General features: G+C 32.9%; 2 protein-coding genes across 14 annotated transcripts in view; both read right to left on the bottom strand.

Moving 5' to 3' along the window:
* Window positions 1–624: 624 nt before the first annotated feature.
* Window positions 625–8,059, bottom strand: LOC117108413 (transmembrane protein 53-like). The gene is made up of 2 exons (XM_033250426.1): window positions 7,828–8,059; window positions 625–2,935 (listed from the first exon to the last, which is right to left on the bottom strand). The coding sequence occupies exons 1-2, from the start codon at window positions 7,906–7,908 to the stop codon at window positions 2,105–2,107; spliced, it is 912 nt and encodes a 303-aa protein (XP_033106317.1). The 5' UTR covers window positions 7,909–8,059; the 3' UTR covers window positions 625–2,104.
* Window positions 8,060–12,316: 4,257 nt separating this feature from the next.
* The window catches only part of LOC117108403 (guanine nucleotide exchange factor DBS-like), an 83,397-nt gene continuing 69,322 nt past the window's right edge, over window positions 12,317–26,391 (bottom strand). For 10 of the 13 annotated variants that reach the window (XM_033250411.1, XM_033250415.1, XM_033250413.1 and 7 more), the window contains 9 exons: window positions 26,258–26,356; window positions 23,131–23,223; window positions 22,001–22,327; window positions 20,163–20,255; window positions 19,710–19,788; window positions 18,795–18,846; window positions 18,215–18,407; window positions 17,118–17,346; window positions 12,317–15,981 (listed from right to left, as the gene is read on the bottom strand). In XM_033250411.1, coding sequence (XP_033106302.1) covers window positions 15,869–15,981; window positions 17,118–17,346; window positions 18,215–18,407; window positions 18,795–18,846; window positions 19,710–19,788; window positions 20,163–20,255; window positions 22,001–22,327; window positions 23,131–23,223; window positions 26,258–26,356 — 1,278 coding nt within the window. In that variant the 3' untranslated portion in view covers window positions 12,317–15,868. Of the gene's footprint in view, window positions 15,982–16,536; window positions 16,574–17,117; window positions 17,347–18,214; window positions 18,408–18,794; window positions 18,847–19,709; window positions 19,789–20,162; window positions 20,256–22,000; window positions 22,328–23,130; window positions 23,224–26,257; window positions 26,357–26,391 lie in introns of all 13 variants that reach the window. The other 3 variants (XM_033250414.1, XM_033250417.1, XM_033250418.1) reach the window with 3 other exon arrangements.

The following is a 26,391-nucleotide window of genomic DNA, read 5'->3' as shown; positions in this document are numbered from 1 at the left end:
TTTAGATGCTTGGATTTCACAGAAACAAACAACAATGTTTTTCAACAACCTTGATATTTTTACACCAACGTTGATTTATGTATGCGCAGACACCTCCGCCTCCATACTTCCCTACAGCCTCCAAATCTCTATCTCCACGTTGGCATGAGAACCCATCAATACTAACATTTGCATTGGTATGCTTATCTTTAAACCACGTTTCCGTGAAGCACAGTAGACTAGACTCTCTAAAATCTTGTACTGCCATACATGCTTCCAATTGATCAAGTTTATTACACAGGGACTGGGCATTTCCAAAGATAATAGTGTATGTGATTTTTACGGGTTAGTGGTTTCCCGTCGTCGCGATTTGAACTGGTACCTGGGCTGCAAGACTACAGTATAATTCACTCGAAAGGAAGATCCAAGAAGATTACGGTGGTTACTTGTCACCTGAGCCACCTGCTAATTTTCCCCACGGATTTTTTTTCTACCTAGAGAGTTATTCCCCAGTCTATTCCCCCCTCCCCATTTTTTTTCGATGCATTGTTCTTTTTTTCCCATCAGGTTTTTTTCATTATACTTTATAAGAGAGAGAACATTTTTTAATTTTTTTTTTTTGTGTTATATATTTTGTTTCTTAAATTTTTTTTTTTTTTTTTTTTTTTTTTTTTTTTTTTTTTTTTTTTTGCTGGACCAAGTTTTGCCAAAATAATTACTAGCCTTTATATATCAGCTATTGAATATTGGTCTAGTTTTAATGTATTTTTTATTAGCCCAGCCCTAAAGCACTCAAGTCCAACCCTATAAGGATTTGAACCCAAGACCTTCTGATTACATTTCATTTGCTCTACAAACACGAGGCAAAACGGTATACACCCTTGGATTTTCCCATTAGGACACATCTTTTTCTAAAGGTATTGCATAATATGCAATGAATATTACAAAAGCACATACCTAAGAACTGAAATGAACCTTCACACATTCCATTTTACAGTGGTAGTAATTCTACTACCACACCATAGAGTATATCTACACAAGCGTAGTGTACTCAAAAACTGATGATAGCATGTTCAATCAACATTATTTGGTGGGAAAAATGTTTACGTTGACCACATTGTTAATATTACTGAAGAAACAAACTGACTGCTACTTATAATAGAAATAGAATGTTGTTTTTTTGTAGTGCATAATAATCAACTATTAATACTAAAGAATACTTGGACTGGCATTGATTAATGTACTGTACATACACTGGTAATCCTCAACTGCAATAATTCACTTTGTATCCTAAATCAGAATTTAAAGTGTGAGTGATCTCCATACATATCAAAAAAGGAGATATTAAATTTCATAAGAAGATTTTGAAAACAAGTATGGCAAATAAATTATATAAAAATAGAGACACTTCCAGATCCAAATTCGTTTATCTTTATATCTTTAAAAAAAAACATAGAATACACAATTGCAGCAAATTGGACAGCTAATTTTAATCCCAAACATATTTATAACTATTAACAATTTAAAATATCCATAAATATAAGTATTAATAGAAAACAAAATAGAATATTTAAAAATCTGAAATTTTCATCATGCATCACCAATAAAACTCAAGTACAGTACAGCAAATATAAAATAACATTTCATATACATTAACAGGTGAGAGGGAGAGAGCTCCAGAAATAGCAAAATAATTATTTAATAAATATATAAATGTCTTCATTATTATTTATATACTTGTATATTACACACTACAACCCTCATACACACATTTGTATATTATAGGCACTGGCCAGGCACACTTGAATACTCAACATTTAGATGTTTGGATTTCACAGAAATTCTTGCAACAAAAGTGGCTCAAAAAATATAATGAAGTACATAAAGTAGAAAAATAACATTAATAATGTAACGTAATAGGACACTACTGTACATACATGCACTATGTTGTTTGCTGCCCTCACAGTTTACTACATGCACACACCCTTCTCATAATCTGATGTTATGGCAACAGTGTGATTTTTTTCAACTGTCTTCAAGAAACAGAAATCATATATAGCAAGCTCCATCATCATACAAACTCACTAAAACATGATATGAAATTGACACAATCTACAATAACATATCACTTTGGTTTTTCATCATTGAAGCAGCTCAGATTGTGCAGAAAGCTTTCCAGAGCTGCTACATACTCATTTTGGTATTGATACATGTGGCTAACATGAGCCGAGCTCTCGAATGATTTACTATGAACTTCTTTGCCATGGTCATTCTTAAGAATGTTCATGCATCGTTCAATAGTACTAGCTGGAGCGACCGGATCTACCTGGGAATATAAAAAAAGTAATGGAGTAGACGCCGGGTTGCAGAAGAATGTTTTGTGAGCTTTCTCATAGTGTGCCATCGTGTGTTTATAAGTGACTTTCAGGAAAGCATTCAATATCCACTCGAGAGAATTCTGTGCTAGATGGTTTTTCAAGAGCGCCCTCGATGTACCGTACGGTACATTATCTAAATCTACTGCACTGTCAAACACCTGGCCAGCTATCCGGTCTACTATCGCGGTCTGGTGCATCGCATCATGTTGTGACATTTTCGTGAGAGTTTCGCTGTGCAGATAAGCTCCCACAGAAAACGTGTGCACAAAAAGTGGCCGGTCGTTGTGTCCCGAGTCTTGCACAAGTCCGACCAGTTTCTCAGCAATCTTTTGCGAACCTACTGTTGGACGCAAAAGCTGTAAGGGTTTTATCTGAACATACACCACGTCGCATCCTTTGTTGAGATACAACTTGGAGAAACGGTCGAGATGGCGCTGCTTAGCTGCCAGCCAACTGTACATGAGAACTAGCGGTGCACCGGGTCTTGACGTGGCGGACTTCTGCAGGAGAATATTATCATCTACCCTGGTTTTCTGCAGTCCAAAATTAGCCTCTGTGGATACAGAGCAAACACAAAGCTGGAAAGAAAAAATAAATAGGTTACTGTTTGCTTTGATTTCATAATAAAAAAAACCTGTTTTGACTATAAGAAGGAAAATCATGAGCTAGATTTCTCTGCCCATATAACATTTGTGTGAAATATTACAACTGATGAAAATATCCAAATAAAAAAAAAAAATGTAATAATTATTTAACCACAGATGTCTATTATAAGTGTGATGTAACCAAATTTTAGAGAACATTTTAATTATTTATTAAACAAATATTTTGATGACAAAATTTCAACCATGTACTACGCAATGGACCTTCTGCTAAGCCCCGCCCTGCCCCTTGAATGTTGTTGCTAATGTCACGATTTTACAATTTTAAATATTTCGTAATTTTTCAATTTCCAGTCATCTTTTACATGATGCAGAAACCTACAATTATGCTTTTTACTTTACAGTATATTTTAGCTAGAGCTCCTTGTTTGGTTTGTGTGGGGGGGGGGGGGGGGGGGGGGGTTCATCCAATTTTTCAAGCAATCTCCTCCCCTTCCGATTTCTTGGCTAGCTACTGTATCGTCATAGGCAGGCCTACTACAGCTACTCCGGGGAAGGCTTGATCAGGATTTTGTCCAATAAAAATGTTAAAAATCTTGCATCAAATGTAGGCCTAACAAAGTTGACCAAACTGCTAACCAAGAGATGTAATACTTTTAATACTTTAGTGATCCACAGGAAATATCCTTATTATTACCTTATTATTAAAAGAAGTACAATGCTGTGGTTTTTATTCCATTGAATGTAGGCCTAGGCTCATACCCTATTCAGTTAGTGATGGGTTGCGATGTAATTGGTGGTTATACAAAACTGAATACTTCTGACTGCAATCAATGAGTGCATTCAGACAAACACAAAAAACTTTACATTCTAGTGGCTAGGCCTATGTTGACTGACCTCAGCCGAACAGTGCCTGTGGAATTTGTTGTGATTCGTTGCAATCAGATTCCGTGGTAATCGAATAAAGATTGTAGCACCCAATCGCAACAAGTAACAAATTTTTGCGATATTGATTACTTATCGACTACTATTGGTGAGCTGTCACACACAATTTTACTTTGCGATTGGGTGTGTGTCGCAGTTGCTGCAAACGATCGCAATGCAATGTTAGTTCGAATGGGGTATTAGTTAGTACCACCATTCTAGTATGCCAACACTCTCTGGCTGTGTGAAGTGAAGTCTAATATATTGGCCTAGCTGGCCAATATAGCAATAACTAGATATAAACTATCATTTACAATTTCACAACTTTTGCACGGGCTAAATTTTTGCGGTCGTTGTCTTATCGCGAAAATTACGGGTGCGCGAAAATACAGGGCTTTACAGTATTCTGTCAATTGAAATCAAATCATTTAGTCATCTTAACTAATTAACTAAGCATTTCAATTATTGTATATACTTTAACAAATTTTTAGCACAAGTTCACAGATAGTACATCTATGAACGTCATCATAATTTACTTACTAGGTTTTAATAAACAGACTTGGCAAAAAAATTCTGGATGCACATATTAAAATAATCTGTAGATGATCTTATGAAATCACTAAATTGGATGCGTGTTAATCGATGATGGCATCATAATATTCAATGACATTTAAATGTATAAAAAGCACCGTTTCTCATTCTTTAATTAACTTTTAATTTATTTATTTATTTATTGATGATATCACAACATAAATGCATGAAGCAATTTATCTACGAACACTTTGTTTGGCCAAAAACAAAATGAATTTAATAGTCAAAAAACTTTCAAAAAAATCTGATTATAAATTTGCTTTCTTAGTACATAATTCTACATAATTTCTCATTTTGCATTTGTAATTTAAAAGTTTGTTATCTGGACCCATCCCAAGAAAGGACAAAGTCCCTTCCCTACAATCATTGCTTCCACTGTAAAGAAAGATTCTCTGTTAAACTATGAAAAACAATTTGGCCGTTTCAAGGCAAAACAACATAACTGTACACAAATATAATAGCAGTTATGTTTTTATTGTCATGGGACATTACTTTATGGAGAAGACCTGGCAATAATTGATGTTATGATAATAATAGCACTGTAACAATGTCAATAACAATAATTAACAACAGATAACATTCAAATAAATATATTATAAAAATAGCTAGGTTGGTTTGACTGGTAGTACAGCATTAAATCACAATGTGTGTGCACTCAACCATGGAAAACTCTGGCCCCTGGTTAAATTCCATCACTGCTGGCCTTCATGTGATTAAGCCAGATTAGTCTGAAAGGCAAGTTTAAATAACGATTTTTCTTTCGGATTGAGACGTTTACCGTAAACTCTTACTCACTGTGTTTCACAAAGAAATCCAATAACAACATAGTATCATTGAACAAAACTTTGAATATAGTAATATAGAATTTTTAACGCACTTTTTTATTAGCCACATGCTGGATGGCAATAATTTTCTTGCCCTAAGCGTTAACAGACACATAGCAGGACAGGACTTACTTGATTTAAATTTTGACCTTTAGTCTGTAGACACAGAGTTTTGTTAATGTATGACTGAGTGATTACTCGATAGCAAGAAAGAGATATACTGAAACACTAGTGTACCTGTACCAGTTGCATACCACCAGTATAATTATGTAATAGATAGCAAAATAAAATACCCCATACAGGTACTGTAAATGGAATTGAACAGGGAAAATATGCAGATTACAGGTTACAGTATTAACACTTCTTTGAGATTGGCCAGTAGGAGGGGAGGAGGTGGGGAAAGGAAGGGGTCGTGATTAGGCCAAACCCTTCTTTTATGAATTCTGGTCAAAGTATGTGTTGACTTGCATTTTAATATTATGTCGATGTAGAGCACTTTGTTAAAGTTAAAAGGTGAAAATATAACTTCTACAAAATAATTACGTATTGTAGCCCTCTTAAGCTTAGCTTAAAAAACACTTTTCTGACCATTGTTGATTTTTTTAATATGTATTGTGAATGGGATTTCTATTCAAGGTTTTTTCACTTTGGGTCATTGTCTACAGTGGATTTTATCTCCCAAAATGTGTGTCTGAACTTTTTATCTGTTTAAACATGTTGATATTATACATTTACCTCCTTGGTTTAAACAAGTTTCTATCTTTTTTTACATGGCCATCGTGCATTGTTACGGCCATAACAATGCACAAATGAATTAAATGACTATCAAAAAACATTTTTTTACTGTAACTGTAAAGTACCAGAAAAAAAACAAAAAAATAAAAACAAAAAAATGGATGTCAATCAGAATGTGCATTAAGTCAAGCCCACAATTTTGTGATCCAATTTATAGAAAAGCGTTCATACTTTTCGAAGGCATGTAGCCACACCCTAAAATACTATACTCACAGTGAGACTAATATAGTGACATTTCCGCTGGGGGAGGGGAAATGTCGCTGTCTGACACCACGACGAGGTCGTCGGATCAAAAATTATTAAAAAAATAATTTGCCTATCTCAATAACATTATTTTAATTGTCAATCTCTAATATTATGTCTAAAAAAAGCACAAATTTGGACCATACTAGGCCATAAAAAAATAAAATTTAAAATAAATAAATTGAAATTTTCATTCTGGGACCCTGACCAGTTCGGACCCCTCCATCGGACAATTCGGACCCCTTGTCAGCAGATTTCTGGAGCCTGCTCTGGATTTTACACCTTTCCAAGGGGTTGACTACTGGAGCTGGCATAATTTCAGACTTACTATCTTAATGCACTAGGGCACATCAAAAACAATTCATTTCCTTGTCATGCAAAAGTTTATTTCATCTATTATTAGGCCTAGGCCTCTTATTACTAAAATTAGAACAGTGTACATTTTCTAGGCTATATAACATGGCAATACAATATCCCAAAAATCAAAACAAACCAAAACAAATTAATAGATACGTTTTTATTGTTACAATTTTCCCAGTAAAACAACAAATAATTAAAACAACAATACTGATAAGGGCAAAAACAACAATAAATAATTAAAACAACAATATTGAGGGGCTGATGTAAAGGCCTGGGAATTTTACATGTTAGAGTAGCCGCGGTTTCGGGTGTGTATGGCGGTAATTGGCAGGGACTTAGCCGGTAATCTACGTTAAAATGAATGCCCCGCATTGCCAGGAGGTGGCCGGAACTTTCACATGCATGTAATTTGGAAATTACATTCCCGGCTAAGTCCCAGCTAGGCCTGGGTCCGGGGTAGCCAGGACTACAATTGACAAGTGCATAAATAATAAATGAGTGAAGCTTAGGCTAGCGTTAAGTTTGTAAATGGAGCAAACAAACAGACCGGGTTCCCCCAGTCTCCAGAGGTAAAAAGTGGGCCTATGCGTAAAAAGAGAGCACTAAAAAAAAATAGTTAAAAATTTCAATAAATCGCCGACAAAAAACGGTCAAGTAATTATAAATCACCTAAACTAACATCACCTCCTTATTTGCGAGTTAGTGCTCCTCAACTGATCATCGAGCTCCACCACTTCACCTTCGCGCCACCCATAGTCAATTTTCTATTGACTATGCGCCACCCCATTTTAAGACAAGCAGACACCCAAGTTACTGTATACTCTCGATAAAGCCCCACGGCGCCTACTGTCTGACACTGTATTCGAGAGCGGCCCTTAGCGAAAAATCAGGTTTGGTGCCCAGCCCATATTCGAGTATTTACGGTAATCAGGGAGTTGTTACTATAATAACTCCCTGCGGTAATCTTCTATCTACAAAAACAGCAATGCAATGCATGAAGACTGATTTCTGGATTAAACAGGTCCGTTGCAGACCCTAGTTTAACCTAGCCTAGGGTAAGCCTACCATACAAAGACATTATGCTTCATCAGCAGCTAGGGCCTGAGCTCAGAGCTCCTTACTCTCTCTCACCTGTAATCGATTGGCTGGAATCAACGCCGGTTTAGAACAAAATAATGAAGCATTTTTGGCAAGTTGTAAGGTCTTTAACATGTCGGTATATGCCTTATTTAAAAAAAGACGGTAGAAAAAAACGCTACTTCCACAAAGTATTCCAAATAAAGAAAATAAATTGAGGCTGCCTAAAAAACTATCAGTACCCAGCAGTTAATCCGATCGGATGATGTGTGCGTGAATTCAACAATGCATGGCAGTCGAAGTTCCTGGATTTTAAGCTTATGAATATGCATAAAGAGACGGGAATAGAGTGCAACGTGTTCATACAGTTTCCTACACATTTTTAATATAAGACGTACGTACACCAACACCTCCATTTGGGTATACTGTATTTACTGTATTTAACCAACCTACATTAAAATGATTGAATATATTAATTATTGTTATGAAGAGCACTGTTAGCAGCACATTTTAAGATATTCGACCTGAGATCGATAATAAATCATTTTCTGAGTCTATTTAATGAGTGGCTGCTTTATGTTTTAAGGAAATATAAATTTAAATGGGTCTGAAGCTAAGTGATGAAGTGTTCTGTAGTTGGAAGATGTGGATAAATGAGATCGATAATAAATCATTTTCTGAGTCTATTTAATGAGTGGCTGCTTTATGTTTTAAGGAAATATAAATTTAAATGGGTCTGAAGCTAAGTGATGAAGTGTTCTGTAGTTGGAAGATGTGGATAAATGAGATCGATAATAAATCATTTTCTGAGTCTATTTAATGAGTGGCTGCTTTATGTTTTAAGGAAATATAAATTTAAATGGGTCTGAAGCTAAGTGATGAAGTGTTCTGTAGTTGGAAGATGAGTGGACTTCCATTTTGTGGTCATATTAGACTGTAAAATTAACTAAACACCATTCAACCAAACAACATAACACATATACATCACAATTATTAGCTTAAAATTTCCACTTTGGTGCATGCAGACGCTACGTGACAAAGTGTTCTGTTTAGAAGTTTGGTACTTATATTTTGTTTATTAAATAAAAAACACCATTATTCATGGTGAATTTAAAAATTTCAATTATATTGTAAACTCACTAAACAATGTTCTGTCTGTAGCTGTAATACTGATAGAATATATTTTACAGTGTACCACACTTCAATGTTTAGGGGAAATGTTCTACAGTAAAATAGGTCAGACACATTTTTAAAATCTTTTTATAATATTAATGCAATAATGTTGGTATGAAAAAAAAAATTATATTATATTGACATTTAGACAATACAATACAATGACATTTGATATTTTTTAATCAAGAGCTAATAAAAAGTTAAGATGTCCTCCTATGTCGACGATGGATGGATATTAAAATTACAATTAATTTTGTTTGGAAATATAATGGAATTGAAACTCCTAAATTCCTGGTAAAAATAACATTTGATTTGTTATTGCATTAAACCTAAAGTTTAATGCACGCATTTTGTGCCTGCCAAAACTGGAGTAATGCCTAATATCAGCTTTTAAAAGTTTCATCTTGTCTTTTGTTTTAATTTGGAAAAGTGCAATATGTCCATTTTGACAGGGTTATAGAAAAAATCATCATAAAAATCCTTTCTTATATTTTTCTGTTGTGTAGAAATCAATAAAATTAATTTCCACAACAAAAGGCTAAGAAACACAAGGAACTCAGTATTTCAGAACTAAAAGTTTGGCTTATATTGCGTTCTTCCGAATCACAGCAGTAATTAGGCCGGTAATATTGGGGATTGATTATAGTTCATGCCTACTTGGCGAGCCCAGTTATCATTTAATCGTAAATGGCGATATCTTACTAGTAGTTTTGAAAGATACCTTAGTTTTACATAGAGATCTTAATTTCAAATAGATATAGGCATATCTTAGTTTTAAATAGAAACACAGTATGGTTTTAAAATAATAAATATGCCTATCCCTATTTTAAATAGAGATGTAGCATTCCGTTTTTTCTCTCCTGGTTTATGTTCTCTGTTGATCACTAAGACAATAGATGTGTATAAGAGACATGAGGCGACACTCACCTCAGCCCCACCTTGGGGCTGAGGTGCGAACGTTTGAGGAAACAGGACTCTCTTATGATGATCGGAAATGACACTCTTAGGCCTGATGCGCCAACAAATTCCTCGATCATGATCTTTTATCAGCTATTTTGGTCCCACCACGGTTGGGGCTGAGGCGCGAAAATTCGGGTAAATAGTACCTCTAGCTGGCCGGAAATTACACTCTTATAGCAAAAATTCGTCATCATCGCCTCACCATTATAGTCAAAATGAAGCGCCAAAATTTCTCATGATCTTTTATTCGGGATCACTAGAGGCAAAGTGCAACGTCTTCATGGATACAGTTTTCTACACATTTTTAATATAATAAGACGTAACGTGCACCAACACACCTCCATTTAGATATACTGTATTTACTGTATTACCGACCTACATTTAAAATGATTGAATATATTAATTATTACACTGTTAGTAACACTGTATATCATGGAGAAATTAGTTTGGCTATCTATAGGCCTATTTTGAACATCGGCCTAAAGTAGGCCTATACAAAATATTGGGGATTGATTATACATTAATAGTTCATAGGCCTACTTGGCGAGCCCAGTTACGGTATCCTTTAATCGTAAATGGCGATATCTTAGTTTTGATGAAAAAAGTTTTAAATAGAGATCTTAATTTCAAAAGGCCTAACTTAGTTTTAAATAGAAATACAGTATGGTTTTACAATAATAAATCTATCCCTATTTTAAATAGAGATGATATGTAGCATTCCGTTTTTTCTCTCATCTGGGGCCTCTAGCAAAATTCGTCATCATCGCATCAACATTATAGTCAAAATGGACAAAATGAAGTGTCAAAATTTCTCATGATCTTTTATTCGGGATTTTTGGTCATCATAGAGATCAAATTAATCTCGGTGATGCAGCTGTCGAAAATAAAACTTAATTCTCTTCGATGTATTTGCTTTACTTTACCTAGTGACCGGTACTTTATGTGCCGAAGACCAATCTCATCCTTACACGCTTTTTTCCCCATACTTCTCAAATTATAATAAAGGCACGCGCGCACTCGAGTCGTGTATATAGGTAATTCAATATTTATGGGCAGATATACCGGTATGTTCTATATTCTGGCTGTACCGTTCGTTAAAACCTAGGTCATTTATGCAGTTCATTTCAAAAATTTTTAGGCATCTTTTTGACTTATGAAATCACATTGCAGCCGAAGGGAGACCAACCCCATTAAAAATATGTCAGGGACGTGTCCCAAGATCTGTGCTCATGGTCTTGGAGTGTATTCCTTGTTATGCATAGCACTTTATATTCCATTCATCTCCCAACAGATAACCCCATGGTGAAGAAAGAAAAAAGTGTCTTGCCCAATTAAATAATTACGGGGCATGTCCCAAATATTTGGCGCCAGGCGTGGAGAGCTTCCAATCTTCCTGCGCTTGTAGTGTATGCTTGTCGTTGCACTTTTGGAGGTATTTTATAGATCTTGGTTATGAGAAAATCATTCAAATTAGCCTTCCTGTACATCAGAACCACTGGAATTTTCAGGCCCTTCCCCCTTACACCCCAACAGGGCCGAAGGTAGTCTCAATATATTTGTTATCATAAAGCTGTAAAATTACCTATCGAACGTTGTGTATGATGACACTCTATTTACTTGTACTGTAGAAAAATACGGGAAAGCACCTTTAATTTTGTCGGCATATTATAATCTTGTGTGATTGTTAAATTAACAGCATTTATAGTTTTGGTAAATTCTTCAATCAAGACGACTAATGCTCATTTTCTTCTCATAAGTAGACCTATGTACAGGTCTCTCGAGCGTGTCTATAAAACGAAACCCTTAAGTATTTCTTGATATTCCTAATTTTATTCCGATGAAATAATGAAATATGTACTTGGCAACTGTTTTATGATGATTTTGAAATGCCTACAATAAGATAATTGCGAAATAATTGAAGGTCTTCGTTTTTCAGGCCTTCGGTCTTCGTTTTGTAGACACCCATATAGGGTGTCTATAAAACGAAGACCCTTGAATATTTCACAAACAGACGGCCAAAAACTTTCGTAATTTTGATTTTGTGACAGCCAGGTTCATTATCATCAAAATAAATTAGAAAAAATAGGGGTCTTCGTTTTTGGGTCTTCGGTCTTCGTTTTATAGACACCCAGTCTCTCGAATAAAAAAACCCCTTCAATTAAAGACCACATTTCCTTGGTCCCATATTGAAAAATGTCTTTCTTTACTGTTAGTAGGGACCAAAGCTGAAAACCCCGGTCCCAAAGTGATCTTTCATTGAAGGGAGACCTGTAATTCCAATTCCTTCATACAGCTGTTTTACTTTGAAGAAACGAAGAATCCCAAGTTTCCCATCCCAATCGACTGGTTTATGTTCTCTGTTGATCACTAAGACAATTATGTTACAAAAACCAGAAATAGTATCTTCATATCTCTTTTGTTCATTTATTGAACAATATATCACAAACTTGGCTCGAAAGATTATTGGCTGACATATATTATGGCACCTCTGACTCAAAGTGTTATCATAAGAACCATTTTGTATTCGTAATAAAGACTTAATATTGCAGTTAATGAAAATAAACCGTAAGTAAAAAAATACTAATAACTTAATCACTCAATTGTTTTGGTTAACAAAAGCACTATACACTAACATGCATGTTTAGTTTATGCGCATGTAGGTGTTTTACTAAAATGAAAAAGGCCTCACTTGTAAATACTTATTTTTTATCACTTATTGACAGCAATAAATAACAATATAAATCGAACATGCGGGTTAATCTATTAACACCACTTGTTCAGACATTTCAAAGTAGGCCTGCAACAGCATTTTTCAAAAAATCAAATAACTTGAATATGATTTATACCAACGATAACCTGAAGTATTTCAATGTGATTATGTATAGAACTGATTTAATGTACCTACAATTGTATAATATCTAGGGGTAATGTGATGTACTTCCTTTAAAAATGCACTATCAGTCAAAATACAGAAAAAACCACCCCGCTACAATTAAAAGAAAGCTTTCAATAGCTCATTTAAAAGAATCAAACTATTGGATTCCACCAAGAAACAGATCGGAAAAAACTTTTTCATCGATTTACATTTTACTTCAAGAATCCTCAAATTGGCTGCTAATCAATCTAGGTATTTTGTAGTAAAATGTCAAAACCATTTTTTCGATCTCTTTCTTGGTCGAATAATTTATCTTATCTTTTTAATTGAGCTTTTCAAAATTTTATTTGAATAATTTAGGTATTTTCCTGTCTATTGACAGTACATCTTTAAGTGTATTAATAAATTTTAATCAAAACAATAAAAAGATATCATTAATAAATAAAGTATTTTTAAATCGAAAATTATTAACTTTTAAATATATTAAATCTGTTGTTATAAAGATGCACAGGGAAATCTTTAAGTTATATCTTGACTTCTTGATTTACAAAACGAAAATTAAAACCTATCTACAATTTCTTTTTTCTACAGTATATACAACAATTCTGATCAACAATTCTTTTATTGCGCAAAATCGATTTTTCATTTTTATAATTTTCAAATATATTTTCAATTAATTTAATGTTATATTTCTAATTATTTATATAAAGAAAATGTTTTTCGTGTTTATATCGCAGGAGCGATTATTAACAGTTAAAGATAGTTTGAGATATTTATTTAAGTACCGACACGAACCCCAACATTTGTTTAAAATAAGCCTGATCAAAAATACTAAAAGTTTAATGAGTACCAGTACCATTCAAATAGGCCCATATTTCTGTCAAACAGATCAAATCATTACCTAAATTAAAGTCATAAACGTTTTTGGCCCGTAATGTTAGTGGGTATAATTTGCAGTCATATAACCTATTGTTTAGTGTGCTAATCCTGACGACAGTACGTACAATGGCAGTATTTAAATAGCGCCATTTACCATTGAAAGATAGAGTCAACAAACACTAGTACAGCTGTAAAAATAGATTTAGTGTATCATGTTATAACGTTAATCCAAATGTGGTCATATCGTTAACTCTGTGGTTTACCTGTTTCATTATGCAATTTATTTCGTAAAACCAAGCACCTAATATAGAGAATATCAGTTTATTAATTATTAGCCAGATTAATTTATATTATATTACCTATATACTTTATTTGCAATTTAACTGCAACAAATTAAGTGTTTCCACCCAGCAAAGGAAAAAATAATTATGTCCAATTTAGTAATTTCACTATTGTAACACTGTTAAAAGTTAAACTATCTGAATTTTAAAGTTTAAGAAAATAACTTGTTTCTTTAAGAGTTTAGCAAGATTTTGTTTGATAATGAATGGGAACATTACAGAGATACACCCGAATTATATGGAGATATCGCTTTGTTTTTTACAAGAAACTTCTTCAATGTATTTACACATTTCTTATTTATACGCCTAAAAATCAGTATTTGAGAATTGGGGAGAAATTAGTAGGTTTTTTTTTCTCACCGATTGATTTTGAGATCCGAAAAACAGAAATTGAGCATGGGACGCCAAATAAATTAGATGTGGTGCGCAATAAAGAGTGAGTTAACCAAAAATAAGGCCTGAAACCCAGGCTAAGGGGAAATGGAAACTAACTTAAAAGTGGATTGAAAACACGAACATATATTTTTTCACTGTACATAAAAATACAAATTTTTCGGATTTTATTTTGTAAGTCATTACTATTCAAGTCAAATCGGAAGGAAAATATGTATATTTTTGTATGTAAAAAAATAAATATTAAAACAAATTAGGGAACTGTTTTAGAGTATCTGCAATAATCATGCAATTTATTAATAGAAGAGAGAGGATCAGTGCATCAAAAACTATGTGAACCATTTGCAACTCATCTAGGAGTACACAATTCTTTCAACTATTTAATGTGAAAATGTTTTTATTTATATATGATATCAGGAATTACAATATATGTTATTTATGTTATGTATATGCCAAGTACTTGATAACCGACCAATAGGAATGGTATCACATTGATACCTGAGAAAGAAGATAATATAAATTGTCAAAAGAAAAGAATTTGCAAGTGCGAAAAATCGCCCCAAACGAGATTCGATCCCTGGTATCCTGCTGCAAATGCCATACAACTGGAGCACTGGGATTTTTGTTTTGATTTGAATTTGATTAGCATCATTAGAATTGACTATAGAGTACTACAGACTACAGTGTTATGTCATGATACCATGTGATACTACTCTGTTGCTATCGTTGCAAAGAGCGTTCAACCGGACGCCATTTTCTTCACTGACAAACCATCCCAATTTCTAACGTAATTATTAAGATGTTTTATCAGTGTAACAGTGATCAGTGTAATAAAAAAAAGCCTTTTCACACTTGTTTAGTATTTTCAACAGCAGGATAGGATCTCTAGAGATACATTTTAAACTGTCTTGTAGTAATACTCTCTGCTTTTTAAATAACATTATACAGAGGAAAAAAAGAATCCGCAAGTGGAAAACAGGAATCAATATATAACATCTTTGTATGCTGCTTTATCTTCAGTTATTATAATTAAGTAATTGACATTTCTGGGTAGGTACATTCAGTTTTTAATTGATTAGCAGTAAACCAAATAACTTTAGACTGACCATGTTCATATCACCCTGGAGGATTATTTAATCTCTGTGCTAACATATCATCAATTTGTAGCAATATTACCGGTGTAAATAATTAGAATAAGCCTATCATCAGTATCAGTTTTGCACCACTGGTTACCATTTATTCCTTAGTAAGATCTTAATCTCCATAGCAATAAAAAATCTCTTATTTTACAATATCAAACATGAAACAGAATCTATATTTAGAATTTCAAATGATAGAACATCATCAATCAGTATCTTAGCATTTACTGTTAAATACTGAATTTTTATTTGCAAGTTTAAATCGCCAAGCTTTTTTTTAATCAACGTTGTTCCACAGATGTGCTCATCTTGTGAATTGCATTTTTTTTTCTCATCTATGCACGTGATTCAATGCGAATTGCGTTCCTTTTATGTAATGAATGTCTGGAACTACTCCGGCCTCGGCTGCGCCTCAGTTGCACTGTCTCCCGACTTATTCTCGGTGATTCTAGTTGGATACAAATTGAAAAAAAAAAAAATTTTATATTTTGTCAGTATGATAATAAAAATCTCTGTTAAGAAAATTATTGTAATCAGGATATCAATTTACTGTTGTTAATAATATTTCATTATTCATTCATATTATTCAGACATTAATAAAAAATAACAAGAAACAGATTAATAACTATTAATGATAAATATTATTAATGAAAATAATTGTAATTGATTATGAAATATTAAGAAATGTACAATTACTGGAAGGATATAAGCTAAATGAAGTTATTGTGAACTCTGTTGACATTATCAAGTTTTTGTGACAAACGTGTGTAATCTGTCCTTATATGGACGTAGTATGACACCTTCTAGCCCATAATTGGGTAAATGACACAAATATGTCACAAAAAAAACATAATGTAGATAGAGTTTAAGAGAGTTATAAATTGAGATTTGAAGTTAATTAGATTATAATAAAAATTAAAGAAAAAATGTCATTTTTTTGATTTGGACTGATCAAATAAGTCAAAATAAAATTGTAACACTTGTATGAAACACAAAAGCTCACCTCAAATAAAATCATATATATAAAACCTTTTCTGTTGCTGTTGAAATGAAAACAAAAAGAACAAAATAACACAAAATGAAAAAAAAAAAAGAAACATTAATGGCTGTAGCTTTGCTCACACTATCAAGATGTATGTGACAAATATATGTGATACCGATTTTGGGTGTAATATGAAATCATCATGTCCATATATGGGCACATCACACACATTAAAAAAAATGTTATTGTGTGGACAGAGCTACTAAGAGTATAAGCCAATTTTGAAACAAAAAGAAAACCAAAAAAAAAACTGACATTTACTGTATATTATAAATATGAAGATGACACTTGTCATACAAAAATAAAATATGTGTTAGATTTTAATTATTTTAGTTATTAATCATGATTATGATTTATTATAATTTTTAATGGCAAGCATTAATGTAGCACTAATTTACAATACAGCAGGCTATGCAAACAAGACATTTTACAAGAAATATGCAAATTAGTATGGAATACTACACCTGGCATGTAAATTAGTTTGCCCACACACGTTTTTTTATTATACATGCAAGCATTCTATCTAGGTTTTACAAACACACCTTGGGGTAGGTAGGGCACACTGCTTGAGCGCGTTGCACGCATCGCAAGCGATTCCAGGTACCCAGCCGGCACCCAGCCTTTCTCACTGGTTGCAGTTTTGCGGACAAGCCACCAGCCAGACTTTCCAACCCGCTCCACTTCGACTACGTCGCCCTCTTTGACAGGAAGTTCTGTCTCCTCAACGGTTTCGTATTCAGCCAGGACGACATACTGATTCATAGCAATTGCCTAAGGTGAGGGTGTAGCAACGATTGTTAGAAAAGCAATATGATAATAATATACATAAGCGAGTTATTAGTATTTCCCGTCAAAAGCATTTTTGTCAGTTAACCAATGAAACAAGTTAGAGTGGGTTGAGTTTTTGAATCACATTTTACATAAAGTATATACAAATAACATTAATAAAAAAAAAAAACCAATGGAAGATGCATATATTAGGAGACAATAAAGACGCATAATTTTGATCAATGAAATGAAATATATAATGAATTACTGTACAGCTGATTATATAAAAATGTTAAATAGAAAATTAAAATATGGAAAAATATATAACAGTATGTTGTAGATATTATATTATAATGCAAAAAAATCAACATTGGAATTTCAATGAATATGAGATTAATGGTAATTTGAACTGAATGGTACACATGTGAGCTGCTGGTTTAAACACCAAAATCTAATTGCATAAATTAGTATATAAATATGCTTTGTATATTTTCCAAGCGCTTTCCTTGCAATACAGATTCATAAGTGTCAAATGAATAATGATAAATACTAATAATTACAATATAGTAATATTAATAAATTACAATGACTGTACAGGGAAAACAAAACATGCAAAATATGGGGCCTAATACAGTTATTAATAGTAAGTATTTACATAACAAAATAAGCAAATTAACACCATTTGTAATAATATATATTTATATATATACATGTGGTTTTGAAAAATGCAATGATGATGATGATTTCTTAAATGTATTATTAAGTGTTTAAATAATACCATATGTACAACCAATGTATATATTTTAATACTTGTTCCTATGATGTTATACCACTAATTATTTTACGAAATTTCCAAATTAATTCTACTCACTTGAGTACTGACTGAACCCGTATCATCCATCCCGTCATCTGAATCGCTGAACTCCTCACTGGCCCAACCGTCTTCATCGTTGTCTGCCGAGGACATGTTAGCAAAGTTTCCACTTGCAGATGACGTTTCACTTGGTGTTGGTGATGGCAGAACTGTTGTTTCTCCACCTGTCACTTCTAGATTATTATTAATTCTGTGAAACAAAAAACCAATTTAGTTAAACATTCTTCAGTTATACTGCCCTATTTTGTTTCCCAAAAATAACTATTAGAAGGGACTCGAAGCAGCAGCTATCAATTCATGAATATGCTAAACGGACTAGTCACATCATCTACACTCAATGGACCCTTCCGCTAAGAACAGGTCCCTGGATACTTTTGCTAAGGTTCTACAAAACGAAAACGTAATTGTGCGTGACACATATTTAAATGTAAAAAAATCTATGTTTTAAGTTTTGTCTTAAAAATAGCAATTGAGGGTGATTCATCAAATGGTTTAGGGAGAGTTTAAAAGAGTGAAAAGGTGATCTGTGGCTTTAAATTTGATGCTAAGGTGTTAATTTGAGGAAAATGACATTTACCTGTTGTTATCAAATATTGCAAGGGTCTTCTGTTCAATGAGATCCTTCATAGCTGAAATTAAATACATGTAGCAGGGTTAAATACTGGAGAGATTACGAGAGTGGTGTATACCTTACAAATACAATGTCAAAAATATGTTCATGTGATTTGTTTACATCACATTATAACTATCATAAATGTAATTAAATTCAATACATATTAGAGAATATTGCAATGGTTGACAAATGGTGGTGGTAGGCATAGATGAGTTTATAAATCTAGGCCAGTATTTGATGTGAACACCAAGGATAAAAAATAACCCACTAAAGTCTGAAGACTTATTTCCAGTAGGGTCCTTCTCTCGGTGTGATGGGCAGTACACCAAGAGAAAATCCCTTACACTTTTCCGAAAAGCGTGCATACTTTAACTTGCACATGGCTCAATCTGCACATGAGACCAACATTTTAAAAGATTGCTTCCAAAAGATGGTATGTTTTACTTTTTTGTTCTGTACTTGCACTTCAGTAGGATAGCAGATGGAATTGGACAGGGTACCAAAGGTTAACAATGGATCTCTACAGTTCACGGAATGGTGGCTACCACCTGTGCATTTCACTTGTGTCCTTGGGCAAGACACTTTATCTGCATTGCTTCTCTCCACCCAGGAGTATAAATGGGTACCTGGTAGGGTTAAATGCCAAAATGTGCTGATGTAGCTGCTGAAACTTTATGGAATAATCCCCCAGGGAGCTTGAGTTTGTGTTCCATATGCGTTTAATCCAGTGACCGGGGGTAGTAATGTGAAGCGCTTAGAGGCCTTGTTGGCATTAAGTGCTATATAAATCTAACATATTATTATTATTAACCACGGGGGAAAGTAATTTTTCATCATTTTTTTTCACCGAAATAAACATACTATTCATCTATTGCTTACCTAGCTCTTCCTCTAGCTGGCTGTGAAGCAGCTCTCTGATTTCTTTCACCCAAGTCACCTTAGTTTCATCATTATTAGCCTAAAGAAAAGTACAATATAGTACAAATAAACATGATAAATAATACACCTAGAAGATGTCAGCTTTCCAAAGCCAGTGTAAATTTCAATTTACAGACAGTATTTTTATCAGCTTTTATTTTCCTGCATACCTAATGAATAAAATAAAATTTTAAAAAATTACAGTTCGCCTCCAATTCGAGACCACTTTTGGAACATAAAATTTGGGGTGGCCTTGGTGTTCGGTCTCTAATTAGAGAGTTAGCTTTCTGTTAAAGAAATAGTATATTGTTATTTGGTTTTGGAAAAAGTGGGCTCAAATTGGAGGGGTCTCAGATTTACAGGGTTCTTGAATTGGAAGGTGCATTGTATCTCCTGTACAAACAATTTAAATACCTGTATGATGTGTATTTCTGATTTATCTTGAAGCCACAATTCAAATTTTCTCCTGTCTCCTTTAACATGTTCTGTAATTCCTAGATCTTGCACCTGCAATTCAAATTAATATATCAATTAATTTTCATTAATATAATTAATTGATATAATTAACATAATTAATTAATTAATATAATTAACATTAATTAACTTTATATAAAAAATCTAATTGATCCTATTCTGGAATGCAAAGTTTTGGCTATGGGGAGCTCCAGCTGCATTTTATGATTTATGTATGGTGTTAATAGTGAGTCGAGTGGCTGAGTGGTAAGGCAGGGGTGCCACTAACTACAGCCTTAACATCAGCACTGGTTTTAAGTTGGCCACTCCTTGCCCAGGGTTCGGTTGGTAGAACCAGGTCTTCTCAGATAAGGACTTAAAATGGAGGTTCAGTGTACACATCTGGATCTTGTGCACTTTAAAGAAACCATTACATCTTTCGGAAGAGTAGGGGGTTACCTTGAAGCTATGGTTTAATTCATCCCCTGTCGAGTTATGGGTTAATATTCTCCTAACTTTGCCTTTAATATAATTGATGTGGAATTTTATACATAAACTGACTGTTACTTATTTATGAGTTTGAATTGAATAGGTCTAAATTTGAATATGTTGGCCATTTCAATATTTATGTAAATATTTTCTATTTATATTTTCAAATTATATTTTTTATGAAACAATTTTGTAACCTTTAAATTCCTAAAGCACAGTGCATATTCACTTTTACAATCAACATTGCAGAAAAAAATGTTTTATTTCAAACTAACACTAGAGGGCAGAAGACATCACACTTTAAGAGAGACACATAAAAAAGAAAGGATGGATTATTACCAAATAAGCACATTAACGATTATATATGCAATTGAAGAGAAGCACACGAGACAAACATTACCAAGAATGAGGATATTATGAGTCTTGCACTAGCAAACTGTTTTAAGAATTGTACAGTTATAGACTCACATGACCTGTATATTTCACATATGGGAGTATAATATCTTGACTAGACCTACAGGTACAATATTTTTACATTTGTTTGTTTTATGGTAAAGCATGTGACAAAAAGAAAGTGTGCACTATATAAATATATAATATAATATAATATAATATAATATAATATACACATTAACATGAATATAAGCAAATCATATTATAATTTCTCTCTACGATTGGCCAATCAGCTTTCATTCATGATATACATATAGATTTTATTCCACAATTTGGGAATATGACCAATGTACTGTAATTTTTATAAACACCATCAAATCAAAGTTTGACAGAGGTAAGAGATGAATTAAATATTCAGGATGTTAAAAATTGCTTTAACTTTTGTAAGTTTCCGTTCTTCCTTCAAAGCAATTTGAGCATTGGTATTTTGCATTTTTCATGACGTTAGCTGGACATTCAACAATAGCAATGTAGGTAATGGCTATTGACAGCACCCATATAAAAGCATGCATTTTGATACGGTAAGCCAACAATTTTGTAAAAAAAAAAAAAACAGTTTCATCATTAATTTTGTTAACATATATTTCAATGGAGATATCAGTTTATAACATTGAAGTATTTATAAATCTTTGTATGAAAATTGTTTCCATTAATATTTAATGTATTGTATATTTTAGTATATTTTTAAAAATTGAATATAGGGGCATGTCAGGTTGACCTGGGAGGCTGGGGAGAGGGCAGAATCAGATATATTTATTCTTTCAATTATCACAATGGTACATCAGTAGTATGAAAGACTGCCATGGATAGGCAATAAAATATGATGATTATTATTATTTAATTCATCTTATACTTACTCTTAATTTGTTCTTGAATGTATAACATATTTTATCCTTCAAATCGTCTCTTTTCTTGCAGAACAAGATGCATTTCTCGTACAAAAACATGTGCCTTTGCATCTTCTTAAACCTAATGTCCTTGATATTACCCTTCTTGTGCTCCACCCAGACATAGAATGACCCCTGCATAAGCAGCTTGCCCAGATCAGACAACTGGCCCTCGAAGCCTGTGATGGCTATCTGATGCATTGAGTCATTGACAAACTTCAAAACATGCAGCATACAATCTAATGCCTTCTGCAAGTCACTGAACCCTGTCTCTGTTGCTGAATACTTAAGCATTTCCTGAAAAAAATATAATAATGAAAAAAGTTAAATTTTCAGAATTTCCTGGTAAGGTGCTAATCTCCATTTTCAGTTTTATGAGTTATAAGGATATAACTTTTTTAAAGACTAAAGAACCAAATGCAATATTTTTTAAAGAAGAAAACCTCAGTATTTATGAGGGAGAATTTTGAGGTAGAGTGTTAATCTTGCAATTTTTTAAGCATTACATGATCTATTATCACTGTTTACTAGAGGTCATTTTTTGACATGCTTTATGGTATTTTAGGTGATAAGCTTATAAGTGAAGTACTAATCTTCCAGGAAGGATGAATTGGTTGGTGTATGGCTGAGGTGTTGTTTAAATGATGAATTGATAGATGAGGTATCGTAGTTAATGAAAGACTTATACATTTTCTAATTATTATGCAAAGTCATGTTTGAGAGGAATACAGTAAAAGTCCTATTAATTGGGACCCAAAACATATCTCCTTAATGTCCCATGATTAGGAGTTGATCGTAGTGTTAAAAGATATACTTTTCCCTCATTTCATGCTTGAAAAAGTGTCCCGCTAATAGGGGATCCCCATGACAATAGTGGTGTCTCCTTAATAATAGGGTTGCCCAAAGGAAGCAGTCCTAATGTAGTTCCATGACAGAAGGAAATTCTTTCCAGAGCCTCATCTATTGGAGATTTCACAACCAAAATGTTCTTGATGAAAAGGAAGAATAAGAGACATTTTTTTGGGAGGGGGGAATGGGGGAGAAAGGTAGATGGAGAGGGGTTAGTTTCCCTTTACTTGATTGTAAGCACCCTGACTTACCTTTAGTAACAGCTGGTACTTTGTTATCCTCTGAACCGGTTTTAGTAAGTATGCACTTAATGGTAACCTATGACCCAACTGCTTTTGACACTCCTGTAAAGAAAATAATTACCAAGAATTAGTAGAAACCTTCTCCTAAAAATGTATAGCGATTAAAGGAATACCCTAAAATATTGTCAAATTTCACAGAAGCTGTCTGCTCTAATAGAAAAATGTGTGAAGTATTTTCAATAACTATAATTAATGACTAAAACAGTAATATAACAATAAAAATACTAATATAACATTATTATTTATAATAATACTGTAACAATACTACTAAGATAAATATAATTGTAATAATAATAACCGTTACAACTGCAGCGAACATAACACTCGTAAGCATTGTCGTTAGGTAAGTTTAAACATCATTTAGTTGTGAAATTATTTTCTAAATACATATTTATTCTTTTACATAAGTGCAGTAAACAACAACAACAATAATAAATTAGTAATAAAAAGAAAAAAATATGACTCTTATATATTTTAAAATTCTACTTTATTTCTACAGTCATTGTGGTTTTGTTTGAAAAAAATGATAACGCTCCACCTGCAAATTAATGTCAATTTTTCAACAACAGGGTACATACTAGCTACAATATATCTAAGCAGAACTAAAATTCCAAGGACTTTTGTACTGTAAGATGATGGTTATTACTAATTTTCATTATATTTAATCTTGTTAACATGAGCAATTTATTATGCAGTATGACTGAAGCAGCAACGCATTTTTTTCCCGTGGAGTATTCAGTCGTACCTACAATGTACGTTACTGATTGTTGTAAAGAGCAGCAGGTGTGAATGACTATTAATGTTACCATAGCGATGTACTTCAAGTAACATAAATTAAGATCATAATGTATTTTCATAGAAAATCTTATGAATAATGTATACTGAATTAAATATTTTGAAAAATTCTTTCAAGATAAATATTTTTTGGGTTGTAAAAACAATTTGTAAAGCAAATAATCTTCTGTGGATTGTATTTTTAAAAACTAAAATATTATTGTAAAATTATTTTATCGTTTTTTATTACTATTAAATTAAATGTATATAATTCACTGCCATATGTACATGTTCATACAAAAAGAAATACATGGGAACTTTGGTTGTGAAATAGAGCAAAACAATTCTAAAATTTTATATATACATACTCATTTTTTCTGAGATAAATCATTACATTACAATTACAATTAGAAAACAAAAATATATTGACATATATTTGCTAAGTAAAGATCACTCAAGAAAGTTCTGACAAAGCCTGACATTTAACACACGATCCAATTCCTTAACATGTTAAAAAAATATAATGGTTTAATGAAATGAGGATTTAAATGGCTGGGGAGGAAATCAAATTAATGTACAGTAAAAAAAGACGTCTAACTTGTTACCCTCTTTGAAAGTATACATAGAAAATGTTTTTTTTTTTCTTTTTTTGCAACACTGTTCTTTAAAGTAGGGAATGGGCTTTTAAACAAGGAGGTCTGAGGATCTACAGTAATTATTTTTTTGCCTACTGGAATCATCAAGACATGGCAATTTATATCAATACCTTCATGTATTACTGAAAGTGTACCAACAGTTAAATACATAGACATTTTATATAATATATTGATCATGCTTTATCTGACTTCCTCATCCCTGTGAAAAATGTTGATAATTGTGAACAAATCGGTTTCTAGTTTTTTGCGAAGTATACTACAGAAATATTCAAGACATGGCAGATTAATTTAAATAAATATCTTCATGTATTAGTGAAAGTGTAGCCACAGTTGAATACCTAGACATTTTTGCATCATTTGACATAATATGTGGCAAAGACAAGCCAGACAAGTCACTTGTCACAAATCCTATTTTAGAAATAATGGCTGAAACATATGCTGGGATGTCAACATTTTTGAAATCTATTTATTGCACAAAACTAACCTTTACATATCTACAGTATATATATCATGCTATGCTGTTATTTTCCCTCATTTTCAATGTTCAAACAACAATTGTTAATGATTTGGTAATGGTTTCTGCCTGAGAAGTGCCCAAAATCAATATCTTCATGTATTAGTGAAAGTGTAGCAACAGTTGAATACCTAGACATCTTTGCATCATTTGGAATAATATGTGGCAAAGACAAGCCAAACCAGTCACTTGTCACAAATCCTGTTTCAGAAATAATGGCTGAAACATGCTGGGATGTCAACATTTTAAAAATCTATTTATTGCAAAAAAACTAACCTTTACACATCTACAGTGTATATCATGCTATGCTGTTATTTTCCCCCATTTTTAATGTTCAAACAACAATTGTTAATGATTTGGTAATGGCTTCTGCTTGAGAAGTGCCCAAAATCAATATCTTCATGTATTAGTGAAGGTGTAGCAACAGTTGAATACCTAGACATTTTTGCATCATTTGACATAATATGTGGCAAAGACAAGCCAAACAAGTCACTTGTCACAAATCCTGTTTCAGAAATAATGGCTGAAACATGCTGGGATGTCAACATTTTTAAAATCTATTTATAACACAAGACTAACCTTTACATATCTACAGTATATATCATGCTATGCTGTTATTTTCCTCCATTTTCAATGTTCAAACAACAATTGTTAATGATTTGTAATGGCTTCTGCCTGAAAAATTCCCGAAATCATAAACTTTGGAGGCCGATTTCTCAAATATTGCTTTTTAAACAGCTGTATGTTTAAAATCTTGTAACTTTGTAACAAAATGTCAAATTTAAATGGTTCTCTTACCATTTTATCTCTCATTTTACTCTTTAACACTGTATTAATAACTAAAAATCAATTTTTGCGACAAGTGACTGATTTGGCTTGTCTTTGCCACATATATTGATCATGTCTAGATATCTGACCCACCTCCCCAGCATGTATGCTTTGTGCAAAATGTTGATTGTGAACAAACCTGTTTATTGCTTTTCAAAAATATTCTATATAACACCCACTACTCTGAATCATAGAAATAATTTGTTGACAAGGTTGAAATTTGTATTTGCTGATTAATTTGTCCTCTTTTTATCATTATTTTTATATTTTATGCTTTAATAGAATTACATAATGAAGGACTTACAACAAAGAAAGGATTGTCGTTGCCGCACTCCCTTCTTAGCGCCTCAGCTTGTGGTTTATTTTGGCAATACGTACTGTACAACTTATTGATTTCATGCTCCTGAAATTCAACAAAAAAAATTGGAAAACATATTG

Source organism: Anneissia japonica, unplaced genomic scaffold (assembly GCF_011630105.1).
Source record: "Anneissia japonica isolate Jap-2015-1 unplaced genomic scaffold, ASM1163010v1 scaffold1776_len382430_cov169, whole genome shotgun sequence".
In the NCBI taxonomy this organism is placed as follows: Eukaryota; Metazoa; Echinodermata; class Crinoidea; order Comatulida; family Comatulidae; genus Anneissia; species Anneissia japonica.
The sequence above is the reverse complement of the archived record's forward strand: the minus strand, read 5'-3'. Positions and strand labels throughout refer to the sequence as shown.

Excerpts from the sequence above, each read along its gene's own strand:
- LOC117108413 (XM_033250426.1), bottom strand. The coding sequence starts at position 7,908 with ATGTTAAAGACCTTACAACTTGCCAAAAATGCTTCATTATTTTGTTCT. Across the intron at positions 2,936-7,827 it reads TTCCAGCCAATCGATTACAG|CTTTGTGTTTGCTCTGTATC; the intron begins GTGAGAGAGAGT and ends TTTTCTTTCCAG.